We start from the raw sequence: 22,838 nt of genomic DNA on the forward strand, positions 1-22,838 counted from the left end.
TTCACTTCACACTTAGGTGAAATGTAGATTCATCACTGAAGCAACACAATTCAGAAAGCCTTCATCATGCAGCAAAATTTCATTTGCTACATTGGCATGTAAACTGTAGTCTGTAACGACTGCAAATGATAAGGACATAGCTACAAGGATTTCCTTAAAAGTCTCCACCCAGATGTCACTGCAATTTCTAATTCAAGACTAGTCGTCCAAAATGATTTCTTGGGGCTAAGCGTAAATAACTCTCTCTCTTCCTCGATTGTCCCGTACTCTTCCCTTAGCAAAACTGTTTCGTCTATTATTTATAATTGTAAGTCAACTGTAATAAATACTAAAAGGCCTTGAAATGCTGATATTCACTCTGAAACACATCGTAATTTTTGCCCATTTTGACATATTTTCATTACATGCATGTATAAGATAGTTACATGAAACTATTAAATTCTTATTCAGACATTATTTCATTAAACTTTATTACTCCCTGAGTAATTTAATGAAAGCCAATGATATTGTACATTTGGTTTTTATGGAAACATTTCCTTTAATGAAATATTACTAATTTAATACACATTTAGACAGAGAAAATTTCCGATGCTGCAAAAAATTGTTTGTTTCTAGATTGTTATAGTTAATTAAAAGTCCTCTTTCTCCTCATTTCAATGAACATTTTCCTTTTTCCAGAAAATTCAAGCTTCAAAAGGTATTCATGTACAAAATTTTTGTGTTCTAGAATTTTCCACTCGTAAAATGTAATTACAATGGAATCTCATTAGTACGTCCTTCATCATTGCATTTTCCCATATAGTATGTCAGTTACTGGAAGTCCTATTCCCAACTGCATTAAATGCCTGTTAAAACAACTTGTTTATAGAATGAGATTTTCACTCTGCAGCGGAGTGTGCACTGATATGAAACTTCCTGGCAGATTACAACTGTGTGCCAGACTGAGACTCGAACTCGGGACCTTTGTCTTTTGCGGGCAAGTGCTCTAGCATCCGAGCTACCGAAGCACGAATCATGCCCGGTTCTTACAGCTTTACTTCTGCCAGTATCTCGTCTCTGTAAGTTTTGCAGGAGAGCTTGTGTAAAGTTTGGAAGGTAGGAGACGAGATACTGGCAGCAGTAAAGCTGTGAGGACCGGGCGAGAAGTCATGCTTCAGTAGCTCAGATGGTAGAGCACTTGCCCGTGAAAGGCAAAGGTCTCGAGTTCGAGTCTCACTCGGGCACACAGTTTTAATCTGCCAGGAAGTTTCAACTTGTTTATACATTCTCCATCCCCGCTTAGTATGTTCAACTTCAGCAGTACTGTTTGGCTGCTGCAACTTTTGCAGCCATGAGTTCTGGGAGTGGTGGGCCTAGGGCACTTGTGGCTGAGTAGTGAGGAAACATCCAGGCAGAGCTGTTCAGTGGAGGCAGGATTAAAGCTGTAGCAGGCAAAAAATAAACTGAAAAGTTATTAATTCAGTGGTATTTAAGGTGTGACTGACTCACAGTCACACTGTTCCAATACGGTATGGACTAAAAGACAGTGAGACAGTTAACAAATGAAGAAAAGTGGAACATTATTCAGGAAGTGATAAAAGTTCACTTGAGGCATGCTGACATTGCACGAAAATTGAACACACTTCCATCAACATTAAACCCAAAAGTGAGAAAATGAAAACCAATTAAAGTAATTTATTTCTAAGGAGGAAACAAGAAACAAAAATGTGTACGCAAGAAGTTCAGTTTCCAGGCCTGGAAAACATGTTACTGAAGTTGATGTATTTCAACTGATGGTACTGTAGTTCGTTATAAAACAGTATATTTGGCACAAATGCATATTTCAAAGCATCTAATGGTTGGATTTACTGTATAAATGTGTTCAAGGAGAGGCTGGAAGCATAAACATTGACATTGTTTAGTCATGAAAAAGTACTCTTCTGCCAATCTTAAAAAGGTACAGTGTCAATAACACTTCTAATGCAGAAGAAATAGGCTTATTTTTTTGCACCTTCTGTCTGAAAAAAACATTCTGAGTTCAGATGAGAGAGATGCCATAGCAGAAAATTTAGCAAAAGGAGACTGACTGTCTCATTATGTTGTAATGAAAGGGAAACAGAAAAGCTTGTGCCACTAGTCACTGGAAAGGTTAATGCCACTAATAACTTGACAGGTGAAGAAGCAAAACTGTTTTAAAAATGTGTGGGCGTTTCCCTGTAAATACACATCTAATGCAAAAGCATTGGTAACAACTATATTCGTAAAATTACTGCATACCTGGGATGCAATGTTGGATGTTAATAGCAAAATCATACTGTTTATTGAGCAGTGCACAGAACAGCACCAAGATATGTAATACCTATATCACATAAATGTAAGGTTTTCTCCTACTGTCTGCAGAAGTCACCTTCACATATTCAACTATGCCTGAAACAAAAACACAATGAGAGTCTTGTACAGAAGAGGCTGATCAATGCTAAGCATTTTGTAAGAAGTGCCTGCAATTCCGTGCAAGAGTGTACAATTTCAAACTGCTTCAAGAAGGCTGGTTTTCATCAGGTACTTACAGAAGACATCACACCAAAAAATGAAAAAAAAAATGCAGCTGAACAACAAATAATGCGGGAAGCAAAAACATTAACTACTTTAGTTTGATGCATATGCTGAATGTAACGAATGTGTCGCCTTCTGTTAGTATGTGACAACTGATGAAGCCTTGCAGGACAGGTAGCACAGAAACAAGAAGAAAGTGAAGACAAGGATGCAGAGTGTTTGCCTGTTCCTACAATATCAAAAGCTATAGGCTGATGCCAGACATGTACACGTCCAACATATTGGCCAATGTCACCATATTTAACACATTTTTGCTCCTTGTATTCTAATGGGTAACTCTTGAGTGTTTCTGGATATGGTATTCTGAACATGTTCTCCAAAAGGCACATTTAGCATTGCAATTTATTGAGATAGTATGCCAGAAAATGTGTTGGGGGCAATTGAAATACAATTTAAAAAAATAATAATAATAAAAAAGAAAGTGTGCAAAGGATAGATTGCTATTCATCATGTAGAGGAGATGCCGAGTCGCAGACAGCAACACAACAAGATTGCTGTACATGGAGCTTTCGGCCAAATGGCGTTCTTCTACAGTAGACACACTAAAAAGATTCCCATACATTCTCCTACCATAGAAAACACACACACACACACACACACACACATTCATGGGGGAAAAAGGCAGAGTGATGAGTGGGTGCACTGGTAGAACAGAAGGTTATGTAGTGTTAGACTGGGGGCAGGGAAGGGGATAGGTGGTGAAGGACTGGGACTAGTGAAGACTGAGGTCAGGCGTGTTACAGAAACTTTGGATATATTGCAAGCAGAGTTCCCACCTACACAACACAGAAAAGCTGATGTTGGTAGGAGGGAGCCATATGGCACAGGCTCTGAAGCAGTCACTTAAGTGGAGCACATTGTATTGGGCATAATTTTCAGCAACTGGGTGGTCCGGGTGTCTTTAGTTTTAGTTGTAGTTATGTCATGTTCCATATATCATTTTCCTGATTATTTTATCGATACGATATGGAACAAATCAGATTACAAGATATATATACACACACATGAATAGTGCTAATATTAACATTACTGAAATTTTTAGTTCCACACACGCAACTATATTTAGAGGCAATTTTTTTTTTTTCTAACCATTTCTGAAACAGAAACTCGTCCATGGAGTAGGAGGAGTCGTTCAAAGGAAATGATTTTAAGCTAGATTTAAAACTTGATCTGCTACCTGCCAGACACTTTATGTTGTTGGGAAAATGATCAAAGATTTGCTGCTGAATAATGTAGTCCTTTTGGAGCAACTGGCAGCTTCAATAATGGATAGGAAAGGTTATTTTTCCCTCTAGTGTTGTACGTATGAACATCACTGTTCTTCGCGAATTGATCAAAAATGTTCAAATGTGTGTGAAATCTTATGGGACTTAACTGCTAAGGTCATCAGTCCCTAAGCTTACACACTACTTAACCTAAATTATCCTAATGACAAACACACACACCCATGCTCGAGGGAGGACTCGAACCTCTACCGGGACCAGCCGCACAGTCCATGACTGCAGCGCCTTAGACCGCTCGGCTAATCCCACGCGGCTTCGTGAATTGAAATGGATTATTTGTAAAGAATTTCATAAGTGAATATATGTACTCTGTTGGTGCAGTTAAAATACCTATTCTCCTTGAAAAGGTGCCTACAGAACGTCCTTGGATGAACACCACTAATTATCTCACTGCTCCCTTTTATGCAATCAATACTTTATGTCTAAGTGGTGAGTTACCCCAGAAAACTATCCCATAAACCATTACTGGGTAGAAATATGCAAAGTACATTAAGAAGCTGATTTGTTTATTACCAAGACTAGCAATTATATGAAGAGCGAAAAAAACTGAACTTAGTTGTTTGAGAAGCTCAGTAATATACTTTTTCCAGTTCAAGTTGTCATCAATGTTAACACACAAAAATTTGGAGAAATCTACCCTGTTAACTGAGCCCTGTTCATATGCTACATCAATTGCCGATATGACTCTATTCAGTGTACAGAATTGGATATAGCAAGTTTTTCAAAATTAAGAGAGCGTCCATTTTCTGAGAAACACTTAATAATTCTTTGAAAGACATCCATAACAATATCTTCAGCCACTTTTTCTGGAATGGGATTTATTATAACACTCGTGTCATCTGCAAAAAGTACTAGTTCTGCTTGCTGAATGTTAAGTGGGAGGTCATTCACATGAATAAGGAACAGCAGAGGATCTAAAATTGAACCCTGTGGGACACCCTTTGTGATAATTCCCCATTCACTAGAATTTACCACACAACATTATTTGTGCTATTCAGCACAACTTTTTTCTTTCTGTTCATTAAGTATGATTCAAACCAGCTGTGTGTATAACCTTCAATTGCATAAAACCTGAGTTTTTCCAAGAGTGTGACATGATCCACACAGTCAAATGTCTTGGAGAGATCACAAAAAAATAACAACTGGCGATAATTTATTATTGTACTAGTTGATGAGTAAATGTGTAAATAGCATTCTCAGTCAAGTAACCCTTCTGGAATCCAAACTGTGACATGCGGAGTAAATTATTTTCACTTAAATGTAAGACTACTCTTGAATACATAACTTTTTCGAATATTTTAGAAAATGAAGTCAGCAATGAGACTGGTCTACAATTATTTAAGTCACTCAAGTACCCTTTCTTATGAAGAGGTTTCACAATTGCATATTTCAATCTGTCTGGAGAAATTCCCTGTGCCAGCTTAGCATTACATATATCGCTAAGGACTCCACTTATTAAATTAGAACAACACTTCAAAATTCTGTTAGAGACTCCATCAAAACAACATGAGCTCTTGTTTTTCAGTATACTTATCGTTCCCTTAATTTCAGTGCAGGATGTTGTTACTATTTCTAAATGCCTAAAGTCCTGGGGAATGACATTTTTAACATTTTTTTGCTTCTTCGACTGAACCCTTTAACCTGATATTTGCTGCTACATTCAGAAATTGGTTGTTAAAGATACTTGCAACTTTTGAATTATCACTCACAACATCCTCATTTAGCATTATTGCTAAGGTATGATGTGCACTGTCAGGCTGCCCCGTCTCCTGTTTGACAATATTCCATATAGTTTTACTCTTATTATCCGCATTATTAATTTCTGTCAGAATGCATAAGCTTCTTGACGACTTTCCTAAAAATATTACAGTATCTTTTGTAGTAAGCAAGTAACATCGGATCCTGACCTATTCTTGCCTATCCATATATTTCCCTCTTCCTATTACACAATATCTTAATTCCCTTAGTAATCCATGGCTTACTTGACTTTGTAATGGCTTTTTTGGGTAACGTTTCAGGAAAGCAATTCTCAAATATTGAGACAAATATACAGTGGAATAAACCGCATTTGGCATCAGCATCATTTTCTGTGTATACTTAATCCATTCTACCTCTTCTAGGCTGCACTTAAAGCTTTGTATCCTGTTCGCATTAATAATCCTCCCTGCCTTGTATGAACCTGCCTGAATCCTGTAAGGTGCTATATGTGTTATTTCCATTAACTGTGCATCATGTTCAGATAGACCATTAACAACTTGGTACAAATTAATTGTTTCTGCCTGATCACTGTCTATGAAAATGTTATCAATAGGTGACCTACTATTCTGCTGCATACAAGTTGGAAAATTTACAACAGATACTAGATCGAAACAACCAAACAAAGGTTCTAGCTCATTTTTCCTATCTATATCTTTTAAGAAATCTACATTAACATCACCACAAACCACTAACTGCTTCTTTTTGTCTGACAGGTAGCTGAATAATGCCTCAAGATTTTTCATGACTAGCTGAAAATTACCTTGAGGGGATCTGTAGATTGTTACAATTACTATAGAAGTATGTTGCAGTAGCAACTCACAGGCACATGCTTCAAGGATCTGATCTACACAAAAACTATTTGTTTCAATATTTATGACTTTGTGTCCAGTTTTTATATAAGTAGCAGCTCCTCCTTTTTCATGTTGACTCAGCATGAATAAATTGCTGATCTGTAATGCCTTAAATTTAACTTCTTCATTCCTGCAGTTACATGGTGTTCAGAGAGACGCAAAACATCTATACCTTCAGAATTTACCCCATTTTCTAGGCATACAAGAATCTCATCTACCTTATTTTTCAGTCCTCTAATGTTATGATGAAACACACACATTTTATTTCTTTGGATACTGCTACAGACATTATGGCACTGTTCTGTTTTAATCTCTTGGTCAAAGTTTGTCGGTGGCCATCTATGTGGAGACAGACTTTGTTGGTTGTCATGCCCACATACAATGCACCACAGTGGTTGCAGCTTAATTTGTAGATCACATGATTTGCTTTCACATGTTGTCCTGCCTTCAATGGGATGGGTGATGCTTGTACTCCAACTGGAGTAGGTGGTGGTGGAGGGGAGGATGATGTATGAGAAAGATCTTGCACCTAGGTCTATTACAGGGATGTTAGCCATGAAGGAAGGGATTGTGAGCAGAGATGGAGTAGACGTGGACAAGGATATTGCTTAGGTTTGTGGGTGGCAGAATAGCACTGTTTGTGTGCATGAATATGTGTGTAGGTGTCGGGGGGGGGGGGGGGGGGGAGGGGGGGGGGAGGGGAGGGGGTTGGATAGTGGGTATAATATTCCTCATTTCAGGTCATGACGAGAGGTAGTCAAAACCTTGGCAGAGAATGTAATTCAGCTGCTTCAGTTCTGCATGGTATTGAGTAATGAAGGGAATGCTCCTTTGTAGCCTCATGAGTTTGGGAAGTGGTATAATGAATGGTGTGACAAGGCACTATGGATCTGTTTCTGCACAAGGTTGGGAGGGCAATTTTGGTCTGTGAAGACTTCAGTAAGACCCTTGGTATATCTGGAATGAGAGACTGTTCACCATACACATGCAACGACCACAGGCGAATATGGAATGGGTGGCAGTTGTCAAAGTGGAGGTATTGCTGGTGGCTGGTACATTATTACTGACAAAGGTACTGATGTAGCCATCTTTAAGGTGAAGGTAAACATCAAGGAAAATGGCTTGTTGGCTTGAGGAGGACCAGATGAAGTGAATGAAGAAGGTGATGAGGTTTTGGAGGAATGTAAATAGGGTATCCTCACCCTCGGTCCTGATCACAAAGATATCATCGATGAATCTAAACCCTGTGAGGGACTTGGGATTTGAGGTGGTTAGGAAGGGTTCATCTAGATGGTACATGAATAGGTTGTCATAGGTTGGTGCCACATGGTAAGTTTTCGTCTGTCATGAAGTTTCATACCAGCGCTAACTCCACTGAACAGTGAGTCGACACACTACTGCAAGCTGCTGTTGCAACTGTGTAAGCCAATGTGAGCTCACATTGTTGTCAGATAGTGCACGCATTCATAAGGTGTTGCTCATGCCTATCACATTTGTTGAGTAAGCAAGAAATTTATGATGCTCTGGAGTAAGAATTCAGTGATTCTAGCTCAGTGGGGGAAATATCATAGTGGGAACAGTCTGAAGGAGATTCATATTCAGGTAAACTGCAGTGTGCTACAGTTTTCCACAGCTAATATTGATGCTACAGACTTTTTATACAGAAGCCAATTATGAGTTACATTACCCATGAATTCAAATAATACTTTTTGTTTGGAAAGACTTTCTGTCATCTTTATAGTAAAATTTGCAATTCATCACAGAACTAAAATAGATAGTTAGCACACTGGACTCGCATTCGGGAAGACGATGGTTCAATCCCGTGTCTGGCCATCCTGATTTAGGTTTTTCATGATATCCCTAAATCGCTCCAGGTAAATGCCAGAATGGTTCCTTTGAAAGGGTACGGCCAACTTCCTTCCCTGTCCTTTGTTAATCCGATGAGACCGATGACCTTGCTGTTTGGTCTCTTCCCCCAAACAACCCAACCCAACCCAACTAAAATAGATCTACATCTACATCACTACTCTGCAATTCACATTTAAGTGCTTGACAGAGGGTTCATCGAACCACAATCATACTATCTCTCTACTATTCCACTCCCGAACAGCGAGCGGGAAAAACGAACACCTAAACCTTTCTGTTCGAGCTCTGATTTCTCTTATTTTATTTTGATGATCATTTCTACCTATGTAGGTTGGGCTCAACAAAATATTTTCGCATTCGGAAGAGAAAGTTGGTGACTGAAATTTCGTAAGAAGGTCTCGCCGCGACGAAAAACGTCTATGCTGTAATGACTTCCATCCCAACTCACTTACCATATCTGCCACACTCTCTCCCCTATAACGCGATAATACAAAACGAGCTGCCCTTTTTTGCACCCTTTCGATGTCCTCCGTCAATCCCACCTGGTAAGGATCCCACACCGCGCAGCTATATTCTAACAGAGGACGAACGAGTGCAGTGTAAGCTGTCTCTTTAGTGGACTTGTTGCATCTTCTAAGTGTCCTGCCAATGAAACGCAACCTTTGGCTCGCCTTCCCGACAATATTATCTATGTGGTCCTTCCAACTGAAGTTGTTCATAATTTTAACACCCAGGTACTTAGTTGAATTGACAGCCTTGAGAATTGTACTATTTATTGAGTAATCGAATTCCAACGGATTTCTTTTGGAACTCATGAGGATCATCTCACACTTTTCGTTATTTAGCGTCAACTGCCACCTGACACACCATACAGCAATCTTTTCTAAATCGCTTTGAAACTGATACTGGTCTTCGGATGACCTTACTAGACGGTAAATTACAGCATCATCTGCGAACAGTCTAAGAGAACTGCTCAGATTGTCACCCAGGTCACTTATATAGATCAGGAACAGTAGAGGTCCCAGGACGCTTCCCTGGGGAACACCTGATGTCACTTCAGTTTTACTCGATGAGTTGCCGTCTATTACTACGAACTGCGACCTTCCTGACAGGAAATCACGAATCCAGTCGCACAACTGAGACGATACCCCATAGCTCCGCAGCTTGATTAGAAGTCGCTTATGAGGAACGGTGTCAAAAGCTTTCCGGAAATCTAGAAATACGGAATCAACTTGAGATCCCCTGTCGATAGCGGCCATTACTTCGTTCGAATAAAGAGCTAGCTGCGTTGCACAAGAGCGATTTTTTCTGAAGCCATGCTGATTACGTGTCAATAGATCGTTCCCTTCGAGGTGATTCATAATGTTTGAATACAGTATATGCTCCAAAACCCTGCTGCAAACCGACGTCAATGATATAGGTCTGTAGTTAAATGGATTACTCCTACTACCCTTCTTGAACACTGGTGCGACCTGCGCAATTTTCCAATCTGTAGGTACAGATCTATCGGTGAGCGAGCGGTTGTATATGAGTGCTAAGTAGGGAGCTATAGTATCAGCGTAATCTGAAAGGAACCTAATCGGTATACAATCTGGACCTGAAGACTTGCCCGTATCAAGCGATTTGAGTTGCTTCGCAACCCCTAAGGTATCTACTTCTAAGAAACTCATGCTAGCAGATGTTCGTGTTTCAAATTCTGGAATATTCCATTCGTCTTCCCTGGTGAAGGAATTTCGGAAAACTGCGTTCAATAACTCCGCTTTAGCGGCACAGTCGCCGATAACAGTACCATCGGCACTGCGCAGCGAAGGTATCGACTGCGTCTTGCCGCTTGTGTACTTTACATACGACCAGAATTTCTTCGGATTTTCTACCAAATTTCGAGACAATGTTTCGTTGTGGAACCTATTAAAGGCATCTCGCATCGAAGTACGTGCCAAATTTCGCGCGTCTGTAAATTTTAGCCCATTTTCGGGATTTCGCGTTCTTCTGAACTTCGCATGCTTTTTCCGTTGCCTCTGCAACAGCATTCGGACCTTTTTTGTGTACCACGGGGGATCCGTTCCATCTCTTACCAATTTATGAGGTATGAATATCTCAATTGCTGTTGCTACTATATCTTTGAATTTGAGCCACATTTCGTCTACATTCGCATATTCAGTTCGGAAGGAATGGAAATTGTTTTTTAGGAAGGCTTCTAGTGACACTTTATCCGCTTTTTTAAATAAAATTATTTTGCGTTTGTTTCTGATGGATTTGGAAGAAATGGTATTGAGCCTAGCTACAATGACCTTGTGATCACTAATCCCTGTATCAGTCATGATGCTCTCTATCAGCCCTGGATTGTTTGTGGCTAAGAGGTCAAGTGTGTTTTCGCAACCATTTACAATTCGCGTGGGTTCGTGGACTAACTGCTCGAAATAATTTTCGGAGAAAGCATTTAGGACAATCTCGGAAGACGTTTTCTGCCTACCACCGGTTTTGAACATGTATTTTTGACAACATACTTAGGGTAGGTTGAAGTCCCCACCAACTATAACCGTATGAATGGGGTATTTATTTGTTACGAGGCTCAAACTTTCTCTGAACTGTTCCGCAACTGTATCGTCGAAGTCTGGGGGTCGGAAGAAGGAGCCAATTATTAACTTAATTCGGCTGTTAAGTATAACCTCCACCCATACCAATTCGCACGGGATATCTACCTCGACTTCACTACAAGATAAACCACTACTGACAGACACAAACACTCCACCACCAATTCTGCCTAATCTATCTTTCCTGAACACCGTCTGAGACTTCGTAAAAATTTCTGCAGAACTTATTTCAGGCTTTAGCCAGCTTTCTGTACCTATAACGATATCAGCTTCTGTGCTTTCTATTAGCGCTTGAAACTCAGGGACTTTTTCAGCGCAACTACAACAATTTACAACTATAATTCCGACTGTTCCTTGATCCAAGCACGTCCTGTAATTGCCAAGCACCCTTTGACATTGCAGCCCATCCCGCACTTTCCCGAGGCCTTCTAACCTAAAAAAACTGCCCATTCCACGCCACACAGCCTCCGCTACCCGTGTAGCCGCCAGCTGAGTGTAGTGAACTCCTGACCTATTCAGCGGAACCCGAAACCCCACCACCCTATGGCGCAAGTCAAGGAATCTGCAGCCAATACGGTCGCAAAACCGTCTGAGCCTCTGATTCAGACCCTCCACCCGGCTCTGCACCAAAGGTCCGCAGTCGGTTCTGTCAACGATGCTGCAGATGGTGAGCTCTGCCTTCATCTCGTAAGCAAGACCGGCAGCCTTCACCAAATCAGATAGCCGCTGGAATCCAGAGAGAATTTCCTCAGATCCAAAGCGACACACGTCATTAGTGCCGACATGTGCCACCACCTGCAGCTGGCTGCACCCTGCGCTCTTCATGGCATCCGGAAGGACCCTTTCCACATCAGGAATGACTCCTCCCGGAATGCACACGGAGTGCACACTGGATTTCTTCCCCTTCTTAGCCGCCGTATCCCTAAGGGGCCCCATTACGCGCCTAACATTGGAGCTCCCAACTACCAGTAAGCCCACCCTCTGTGATTGCCCGGACCTTGAAGGCTGAGAATGATCCTCTGAAACAGGGCAGGCAGCTGCATCTGGCTCAGCCAGAGACAGTGCCTGAAACCGGTTTGTCAGACGCACCGGGGAGGCTTTCTGATCAGCCTCCGGGGACGCCTTTCGCTGCCTGCCACGCCTTGGAACGACCAAAAATAAACCTTGCAGCTTGGTCTTTTTAAGTATGTATTACTTTTTTAGGATACATCAAACACAAATGTGCCCAAAACATTTTAAATAATGGCATAACTGGGTGGTTTTCTGGGTCCGAAATTTTTCCAGGTGACTGAACCTCAAAACTGTTAAATGGATTATGAGAACTCAATGAATTTACATAATGCGGGATTACCTCTACTTAATTGCAGTAATTATTCCTACATTTCATCTATTTACATAGATCTATGAACACTTTGCCCTGTAGTGAATAGACTTGCAAACACACCACAAGTAACTTCCTGTCATATTAAAACTGTGTGCCAGACTGAGACTCACACTCAGAACCTTTGCCTTTCGTGAGCAAATGCTCTACCAACTGAGCTATCCAAGCACGACTTATGTCCTGTCTTCACAGCTTGACTTCTGCCAGTACCTTGTCTCCTACCTTCCAAACATCACAGAAGTTGTCCACTACAGAGTGAAAATTTCATTCTGAAAACATCCCCCAGGCTGTGGCAAAGCCATGTCTACGCAATAACCTTTCTTCCAGGAGTGCTAGTTCTGCAAGTTTTGCAGGCGAGCTTCTGTGAAGTTTGGAAGGTAGGACACTCCCCAAAATCTGCACGTTCCCCCACAGAGAGTAAAACTGTAACTGCCTTGTGTTAACTTTATTACCCTTCATAAGCATTTCCACACTACCAAAGTTCTTGTCACTCCTAGCAACTGATAAAACATGCAAGAAAGTGACAGTTGCATTGTAATCATGGATACTTACATTCATATTTTGAAAAAGAATGGCCTTTGACAAAGTTAATAACAATAAAAAAAATCTATAAATGATATTGACTAATGGTTCAGAACCACGGAGCAAGAGAATGATTTGAAACACAATACAATTACGAAATCAAACTCTATTTTATTTTGTATACATAACATTCAGTATAAATAGCAAAGTCCTTCAAAGGTTGAATGAACTGACACTGAAAAATATGCAACTGATATTATACAACTGAATATGGATTTATCACTGTTGATTGTTCTCTTGGAGAGTTCCAGAAAACAGAACTTCAAATATTTTATTGTAACAAATTCATTGTGTAAATATCATAAACACAAATAAAATTAATAAACCTAAAAACAAAGATAATGTGACTTACCATACAAAAGTGCTGGCAGGTCGATAGACACACAAACAAACACGAACATACACACAAAATTCAAGCTATCGCAACCAACGGCTGCTTCTTCAGGAAAGAGGGAAGGAGAGGGAAAGACGAAAGGATGTGGGTTTTAAGGGAGAGGGTAAGGAGTCATTCCAATCCCGGGAGCGGAAAGACTTACTTTAGGAGGAAAAAAGGACAGGTATACACTCACGCACACACACACATATCCATCCGCACATACACAGACACAAGCAGACATTTGTAAAGGCAAAGGCAAAAATTAATAATATTGACAACATAAACTGTAATGCATATCTGATGAACTTCAGTATGTACCTGCAATGGAGCTGTACTGCTGTTTGGCTGAGGATGTGGTCCTGTCCTCATATAAGTCGGTGATGGGTGGACTTGTGCTGTGTGTACATTTTCTGTGCTCGCTGGAGTCACAGGACAACTGTAACACAATACAAATCAGTCAGTTGTCATTAGGTACCACTGGTAGAGACGTAAGTAAATACTTGTGAAATTACCAATAAAAATTACTTATTAATATCAACATAATAAATAAGTGATATTAAGATGGCATATAAAAATGATAACTCATTCTCAAATCCATCCAGTAAAAGATCATTCCATTTCCATTAGTAAATGGGCTTAACAATGAAAATTCTGTGGTTACCTCCTTAGTGCTCAATTCAGTATGGCTTGCAGTTCAGAAAGCAATGAGAAGTTTCTGGGTGAGATTGTAGTGTTTCGAGAATTTTGGCATAAATTCTAGAACCACTCAGCCTTCTACCATCTTGAACACACAATATTTTAGATGTGGGAGTGGGATGTTAGAATCCTACCTACTGTGCATCAAATGTCTGTGTGTGCAGGTTTGAAGTCTGTCGTAAGAAAAATGTAGACATGGTGGTCGGACTGCACCGACAAGTACTTGTTGGTCGATCCATGGAAGTCATAGTGAAAGAGCAAGGAAGAACTATGGAACTTCTAGGTTATTCTGTTTCAATCATATCAGTGACCATTGTTATAAATAACGCAAACATTTGAGATTCGGAATTCTGAAAAAAACTCTTATCTTGGGCTTGCTGGAGGCAAGACGTATTTTACAATTTGTTATGGTTGTTAAGCCAACTCTCTTCTAAAACATACTTAAATCTGTTTCTGATGTGAGACGATACAAGTGACTTACAAGAAGTCAAATGCTTATATGCGAAGTGTGAATTTTGTTCTTTATGAAGCTCAAATATACCAATAGTTGTTGAAGAGTATTCTTCGAGTACCTAATTATTTTACAAGTAGAGAGAGAGTCTTTAAGGTTCCTGTAACTAGCATCATTCTTCGGAGAAGAAGTTTATACAGATTCCAGAAGCCAGCTATCTAGAGAAGAAGATTGACTGTGTACACCAAGTAAGTTGACTCAAATTAAGAGAAGTGGGAAGTTTGCACATACACTTCACACACTCTTAGTCGTCTAAAGCATTAGAATGTGATGACCTGTGAAAAAGGAGCTGAAAAAATGGGAATTAGAGACGAAAGTGAGAAAAGTTGATGTTGCCATAGCAACCGAGCATAATAAGACAAAAATACCAGTCACAGGTTTGGATTCTGCCTATAAATTTGAATGGTGAAAATTAGTAAATGGAAAAAAAGGGAAGACGTAAAAAAGTAATAATGTTAAAAGAACGGAGAGAAGATCTCAGTGTATTAGACAGAAGAGATATGCTGAGAACAATTCGACTAAGAAGATCTGGTGCGGGGAGTATATACAGCTTTCACATGTCATGGGTATGCAGAAGGAGAAACCTACATCCGACGTCGCCAGCACCACTTGCTGTTCACCAGTCCTGATTACACATCCACTCATCGACGCAGCCGAATTTCTACATCGGGTGTGCATAAAACAGAACTTTGTTGTATTAATACAATGTGGTATTAGCCCTTGAATGTACAGTATTACTGTAGTTATTATACGCAGAGTTGAGTTTTCTTAAAATGATTATTAGGTCTAAAGTTAATAAGAATATGGATAACTTAGGACAAATGGAAAAAAACCTCAAGAACCAGTTATGGCTATGAGAGTCAGTAGTGAAATGCCAGACTGGTCTGAGTTAGTAAACCTAATCAAAGCTCAAAAAGCTAAATTAGATGTACAGAGTGCAGATTCAGCAGCTTTAAGAAAGGAGCTAAATGAAGCTTCTTAGCTCAGAATGAAACTCTAAAGAAATAACTAGGCTCAGTAAATTCTAAATTAAATTTACTCAATGCCAAAGTTTAATCATAAAGCAAAGAATTTAGTAGTTTATGCGCAAGTATGGGGGCTTTAAATACTGTATTTGATGATTTAAATACTAAAGTAGAGGATTTGAAATTAGAATTAAAGAATTAAGTAATTAACTCTTTAAACCTCCATGTAAATCAACTGTTCACTTACTTTAGTCAGTAACAGAATGATCAAATCCAGGGTTTGACAAAGAAATTAGAATTTGATATTGAGGAAACATGTAATATGGTTGAATCCAAAATTAATGAAAAGTTAGGATCATTTGGAAATGTATGTTATGTTAAGTTTTATGCTGTAAAGCAGGGGTCTCATACTTTAAAAGAGTGTGTCAACAAGCAAAATATGTTAATGTGCATAATCCAATCACAAATTACAGGTATTAATACATGAGTAGGTGATGTAGAAAGAAACTTTAAAGAGAAACTAGCGAAGTCAGACATTATAAATGTAAGTAGTTTGGAGGAACAGGTGGAGGAAATGATAGATCGAAAAGCTGCTGCGAGAGTAACCTCCAGGAACATATTGCCTTCGTTTCTTCCGAACTTTCAGATACCCAAAAGGTTATAGATGACTTATGGAAAGAATTCAAACTTATCCAGGACAAAGTGGAAAAACAGACAACTTCACTGAATGCTGTGTTAACTACTAAAGTAGTTACTGATTTGCAATGGGGAGCGAATTTGGGGTTATCAAGAAAATTCCCTAAGTTTAAGCCATATGGGGATGTACATCCAACTCATTTTTTGAAAAGATTCAATCAAGCTTTGCCAAAGAACTGGGAAGATGCTATGAAAATTGAATTTGCTGTGGAGTACATTTTAGGGGAAGTCTCAGAATGGGGTACTGTAAATATTGAGAACTTTTCTTTTTGGGAAGATTTACAGAAGAAATTTAAAGAGAAATACTGGTCGGCTAGTGCACAAGAGAAGTTAATATCCGATTTGTGGGACCTGAAATATTACAATAATACATGGGGTACTATGAGAAAATATTTTCACTAGCATTTTTAAAAAAAATGAGGCCAACTTTGCTAGAGTACACCAGTGCAACAGAAATAATGGCAATGATAATTATCAGAAGAACCCTCCAACTTCGAATTTAGGTCCAGTAACTTTGCAGCAATTTGTGCCAAGTAATAACAGAGCACAAAGTAGTAACATAGTATGCTGATTTGGTAACCAACCAGTGATTACTGATCATGAGGAAAATGTAGTGTGATCTGGATCCAGAGCTGGGGCCCAGGTCATAGAGGTACATTAGGAGGCCTAGTTAATGATAAGTATGTTAATGTCACACACAAAATACCAACAAAAGACTGGTTACTGCTGGAAGAGCAAAACCTAGTTATCAATAATCCACAACCTATAATACCAGGGACTTCTGAAGCTTACATATTTATAGACACAGGGAGTGAAGTATCATCATATCTAGGATATTCTTTAACTCATTAAAGACTAAACAACACTTAACGCTGTTAACAGTAACTGGAATTTACGTAGTTGGTATAACAGGAACAAAAAGTAAGGTTGTGAAACATGAAAAACAAGTGAATTGTCTCTCAAAACATGAGCTCTGGTAATCTGAATAAATAGAGATAAAACTCTTAGTTCAAGTGAACTGTAGAACTTGGCATTCATTGTTTTCAAGATGTCACTGGAAGTCACTTCCAGGCTGAATTGTTGAATATCAATGGAGATATCAGAGAGAATAGCTTTTGATACCAGGAGCTGGGTGCTTATATAAATATTAATAAGTCTGTTGTTGATTCAATATCTAATAATAGTATTATTAACAGCATTTGAAAAACGCAACCAGGGTAACTTTTAATATATATTGTGTGAAAATGAAAACTACAATCCAACTTGTTACTCAGAAATGTATTATTTATCACAAATGAAAAGATTGAATTTGTAGGTCTTTGTCTGCTTTGTAAACAAAGGAATAGAATTTGTAGCCCAAAGACTTCTTCATATAATTTCATCAATATCCTTATTGCTAGTGGAAAATAGTAAAGATTAATATCATGCAATACAAATATACTACATCAGTATATAGACAACAATGAAATCTAAGAAAGTTCATGCTTGTTGTGAGATATGTATACTCTTCACTTCCATCTTCCAATTAACTACCACGTTTCTCGAAAAATCAAACTAAGAAACTAAAGTTGTACTGATTAAATTTTCTCACACCATCCTAATGATACTTATACATATCCACAAAATTCATTGCAACCTCAATGGCATATCTCTACATGGTCCCTTCTTTTTGAGGCTGAAACAATGCTTTTATTCTACTCAGTTGTTTCGCTATTATGAAATATAGGCTAGTTCTACTTTCATGCCATCTAGCTATTGGATAAACCATGGTGGATCCTCTGTCATGAAAGAGTGAGCACTACGGGCAACTAACATGACAATGCATCCTCTTAGGGCACAACTTGTGAGCACAAACATCACTGATGTGTTCATAAACGACAGCTGTTAAATCCAAAAATCTCTATAAATCTGTTCATATCAAGAACACCAGAGATGTAAAGCTAGCTCATTTAAACTCATTTGGGAGGATTACTTATGACCTGTTTCAGGAATCTCCAGCATTCAGCTGAAGTAATTTGGGGAAGCCAACAACAATGACAATAGCTGGTGCTGAATTTTGACACAATTTATTTCAAAGATGACCAAGATGAGCACTCATATATACCACCTCAGCCTCATTGCTTGTTGGCTGAATAAGTAGTGAAAGGGGTACACATAATATAAAGTACACTGGGAAGAACAGAAATATCAAACAGTGTTAGGAAACATGGGATGTACAAAACTTATCTTAACTGGATTGAGTGAATTGTTCAGTAAGGAATCTGGTTTACAAACATAAATTTTAAGACCGAAGTTACAAAGAGCAGTAGAGATTATAACACTGTGAGGGGGGGGAGGGGGGGGGGGGAGTATGGCAGAAAATCCGGAAAGCTTCTGTTATTTAGGCAACAGTATCTTTCAGTTCTAATAGATACAAGAGACGATACTGACAAAGACAAAGAAATCTGATGATATGAAACAAAAACCCGGAGTTAAGAAACAAATTTCTTAGAAATTTATCCCAAATGCATCAAAATGGTAAAAAATTTTAAATGAGCATGCAGGGCTTCTCAAGTGCTTGACAACAGTTCCTCATCAGAGTCTAAAATGTTTCATTCTTTTAATTTCTTTGCCCCATCAGTTGACATCTGTTAACTTCATTCACAGCAACATGTCACAGAATTTCCATCAGCTTCTGTCAATTTCAAGTACCATACAATGTAGCACTCCCTTCCACAGTCATCTAAGCTGTGATGTTCTACTCAAGGTTATGAGGGTTTCGCAGCCTCACCTTTGATGTCTTATTGTTCTCAGAAGACCAAGAGCATCATGAAATGATTCTTGGTCTGTTTTGCTCTTGCATATTGGTGTTGTTGGATCATGACCATTTAGGAGTTTCTTAAATGAAATCAGAGGCCTGTCATCATGTCTAGAGACCTGGCATCAATAAAGATATCAAATGGGTAGCTTGGCCCCACTAAGAATATGCACAATAAGAATCAAATGAATCTCTTTTTTTTCCCATAAATCATGCCTAAGGATGTGTGGCATCTTCAAAGGCCCTTTCTTTTACTTCACATGGCCTATGGTGGTTGTCACTGTTCCTAAATTTTCTTTTTCATAACCACTGTACCACACCACAGCGAAGTGTTTGTTTTGCAATAATCTCTCACCTGAAAGCACTCTGCAGGCAAATATTTCTGACACTGGCCCTCAATTTACAAATCAAATGCTTTAAACCTTCTCTATCGAATATGGTATATAGTACATCCTGGTCAGTGGAACCAGTGGGAGTCAATCTCATTGATGAACACATACTAGGCCATGCAATGTAATGATAGTGACTGCCACTTTTCCACATGGGCTTAGCGGACTGCACAGCTTTGTCCACCACACTGGCACAATGATGAAGCAATACAGTAGTTCTGAATGTGTCTGCATAAGTTATTTGGCACTGTTTACTATAAGCTGGGCTGGTGACGTACATGTCATCATATCAACTTGCATTTTTCAGAAATCATAAATTCCTGAAACTGCAACAGGCTTATGAGGGCTGTCACTTGTATCCCTAGTGGAAAACTGTAGTTTGCAGACTGTTTCTGCTTTGATATGTCCTACTGTGATGGGCACATAGGTTTTAGATGTAACTTTGGTGAACACAATCTGGCAGCTCATATTGTTGCACATTGGGGCACTCAAACACTAGTTATGGCTGCTACACTGAGTAGGTTTTAGACTAATGCCTCACGACATGTTGTGAGAAATGCACAATACTTCTTGGCTGCAAGCTGTTTGTCATGGTACTCCACTTACAACTATTGATGTTGTGTATGTTGATTTGCTAACAATACGAAGGAAGATTCCAGAGGAATATACCCATGCACTCTTTGCTCTGTAACACAGCATTTAAAAGCTGTGACTGCAGCATATAGGGCTTCAAACCACATTGAATTCTCAATGTCAAGGTTCGTGTACAGTTCTGTTACGGTTATACACCTAAGGCCATGGTATGAAGTTTACTTCAGTTACACATATCTTTCTTGCTGTTGTGATTTTCACAAATTTGGATGTATAACACTAGAGGCTGAGGTAAAGGGAACTTCACAACTTTGGATTGCTATAGAAATTTATTGAGACAACTTACAGAAACAGCAGATGTGTCATTTTGCAGCGAACAACCTCAGGTTTCACTTCAAAGTGTCAAATGTCATTTTGGTTCAATGTGACTACCATTTATGATCCAACAAAGATCCTACTGGTAATCAATTTCTACCCACACTTATTGCACCAAATTGGGCATAACTTGTGCAACACACTATAGATTCGATTTTTCAGGTCTAATAAATTGCTTGAGGGAGGGAGAAACATACACATGATCTTTAATGAAACAAAGGAAATTCAGTGGTATCAAGTCTGAGAAGTGAGGTGGGAAGAAATTTTTGAAGAAACCTTGAACTTCCGTGAGGAAATGAGATGGCGCATCATTTTGCTGATTTTATTTCATTTTTTTATTTACACGACAAGTTCCATAGGACCAAATTGAGGAGCACATCTCCAAGGTCATGGAATGTGTCAGTACATGAAATTACAACATAAAGGTAATAACAGATAAAAATAAAATGTTTATGAACCCGAAAAAAGTCAATCCATAAGTTTAAGTAAACACAATCAACAATACAACAAGAATCAGCCTAATTTCTCAAAGAACTCAACAGGGTAGGAGTGATCCATGAGCAAAAACTCTTCAGTTTCGATTTGAAACCATCCCACCTCAGTCATCTTCTTTTTTTATTTAAAAAGTTTTCATGCATATACAGATACACAATGAAACCAAAACACACAGAGAGCACTCTCCGCACTAGTGAAAGTAGTCATTTTAACTCCGGACTACACTGTCAGTCCTGGTTGCGGGATGGTGCACTGATGCTGTATGTGAATCACACTTGAGGTTGTTTGCGACAAAATGACACATCTAGGAATTCTGTAAGACGTCACAATAAATTTCTACATCATTTCAAAGTTCTAACATCCTTTTTGACTCATCCTGTATTTAATGCAGATGTCACCATTATCATGTCAAATAATTATTTCTACAACACCACTGCTAATTCTGATCAAACATCATTTACTTACGGTTTCAGTGCGGGAGGGGGGGGGGGGGGGAGGGGGGGAGGGGGGGGGGAGGGGGAGAAAAAAAAAAGAAACAGAAAACAAGTGTGGAAACACCATGCACTTGTCTTGAGACTAAAACTGAAATTACAGCTTCTTAAATAAAAAATTAAAAAATATTTTTAAAAAGCACAAAAAAATCACAATGACTGAATTGTAATAATCTATAAATCACTTGCAAATCTGCTACAAAGACTGTATCTACATCTGCATCTACATAGTTACTCCAAAAGCCATTGCATGGTGCATGATGCAGGGTGCAGTACCCCTAACAGTGCTTTATGTGTGTAACTAAAGGAGAACTGAGCAATAACCAACAATGTGTACCATGCATAAGTTGCAACACAAGATTTTATTTGTGGAATAATATCAAATTATGTAAGTGCTTAAGAGTTGAACATGAACAACATGAAGAGCTGAACCATTCCTTGCAATTAATATGCTGAACTAACATTACTTGGTACAAATTCTGCTGTACTGTTGGCATCCAAGCTCTGCCGTAATGACGGTAAGCTTGAGGAATGCCATAATTATGACATTTCTGTTGGAACCTTCTGTCGGCACAGCACCGTGACTGATGGTTCATAGCCCCCCACTGGGAATAAAAGTCTCCTGCAATTGCATTTCTGAAAATGTTAAAATGTTTATATTATGTGATTACTGTGTTCACTGCAGGAATACATTCAATAGCAAGCCTTCAAGGAGTTGAAACAGAGTAACCCATCTCACATAGCATTAAAATAAATACTAAACAAAACAATGGTTCACCTCCAAGCAGTTTGTTACAATACATTTAAACATATCATTTTTATAACTTCCGACTCTGTATTTGAGAACTACTTAATAGCAAGTTAGAGTGTTTTCAGAAATGACAGCTGCTTTTAAATTGTACTAGCACATCGAGCAAAATCATTGCAGGTTCACAAAAACATTTAACTTCTTCATACATCCGTCTTCTGACAGATCATGAGACAACAGCTCTTCCTACAGCATTATGTAGTTAGACATCCCTACTACACACAGGGAAACTGTCTAGCTTGTTTCTTTGCAAGGTAAAATTTTACAACAGCTCAGAAAATTGCAAATGGAGAGAAACGAGAAGTTTTTTCTATCACTGCCTCATGCAGGCATCTTGTCTATGAAACTACTATTGCCAATTAATAAGGTAATAAACTCAAATGATGAAACATAAATATACTGCTTATTTTATTGGTCTTACCCTTGAGGCTCAAAAACTGATAATAAAAATGGATTCAATTAACCAAGATTTATTTTTTGGAGCATTTGTAAGAACTTCAAATGGTATTCCTCTTGAATAGCAGAAAAGGGGCCAGTGAGCATAATACCCCTATCTCATGCACAGATTACCATCAACAGTATACAAACATGAGACACTGCAGAGAGATTGAAATTTGATTCAGGACAGTGGGACAAAGTCTACTTGTCAGGAACTATACACAACCAATTCTCCTCCCCTTGCTGGGTGAATCTTGTGTTGTAAATTTAATTGAGAAGAGAATGAAAATAATGTTGGTATAC

The 22,838-nt window shown here is 38.8% G+C and overlaps 1 protein-coding gene across 1 annotated transcript in view; it reads right to left on the reverse strand.

Annotated features, from left to right (window-relative positions):
• LOC126272189 (uncharacterized) overlaps positions 1 to 22,838 on the reverse strand; it is a 160,167-nt gene that overhangs the window by 38,667 nt on the left and 98,662 nt on the right. Inside the window, exons 6-7 of the mRNA XM_049974870.1 lie at positions 21,752 to 21,925; positions 13,602 to 13,719 (exon numbers count right to left, since the gene is read on the reverse strand). Of these exons, the coding sequence (XP_049830827.1) occupies positions 13,602 to 13,719; positions 21,752 to 21,925 (292 nt within the window). The remainder of the gene's footprint in view (positions 1 to 13,601; positions 13,720 to 21,751; positions 21,926 to 22,838) is intronic.

Source organism: Schistocerca gregaria, chromosome 1 (assembly GCF_023897955.1).
Source record: "Schistocerca gregaria isolate iqSchGreg1 chromosome 1, iqSchGreg1.2, whole genome shotgun sequence".
Lineage (NCBI taxonomy): Eukaryota > Metazoa > Arthropoda > Insecta > Orthoptera > Acrididae > Schistocerca > Schistocerca gregaria.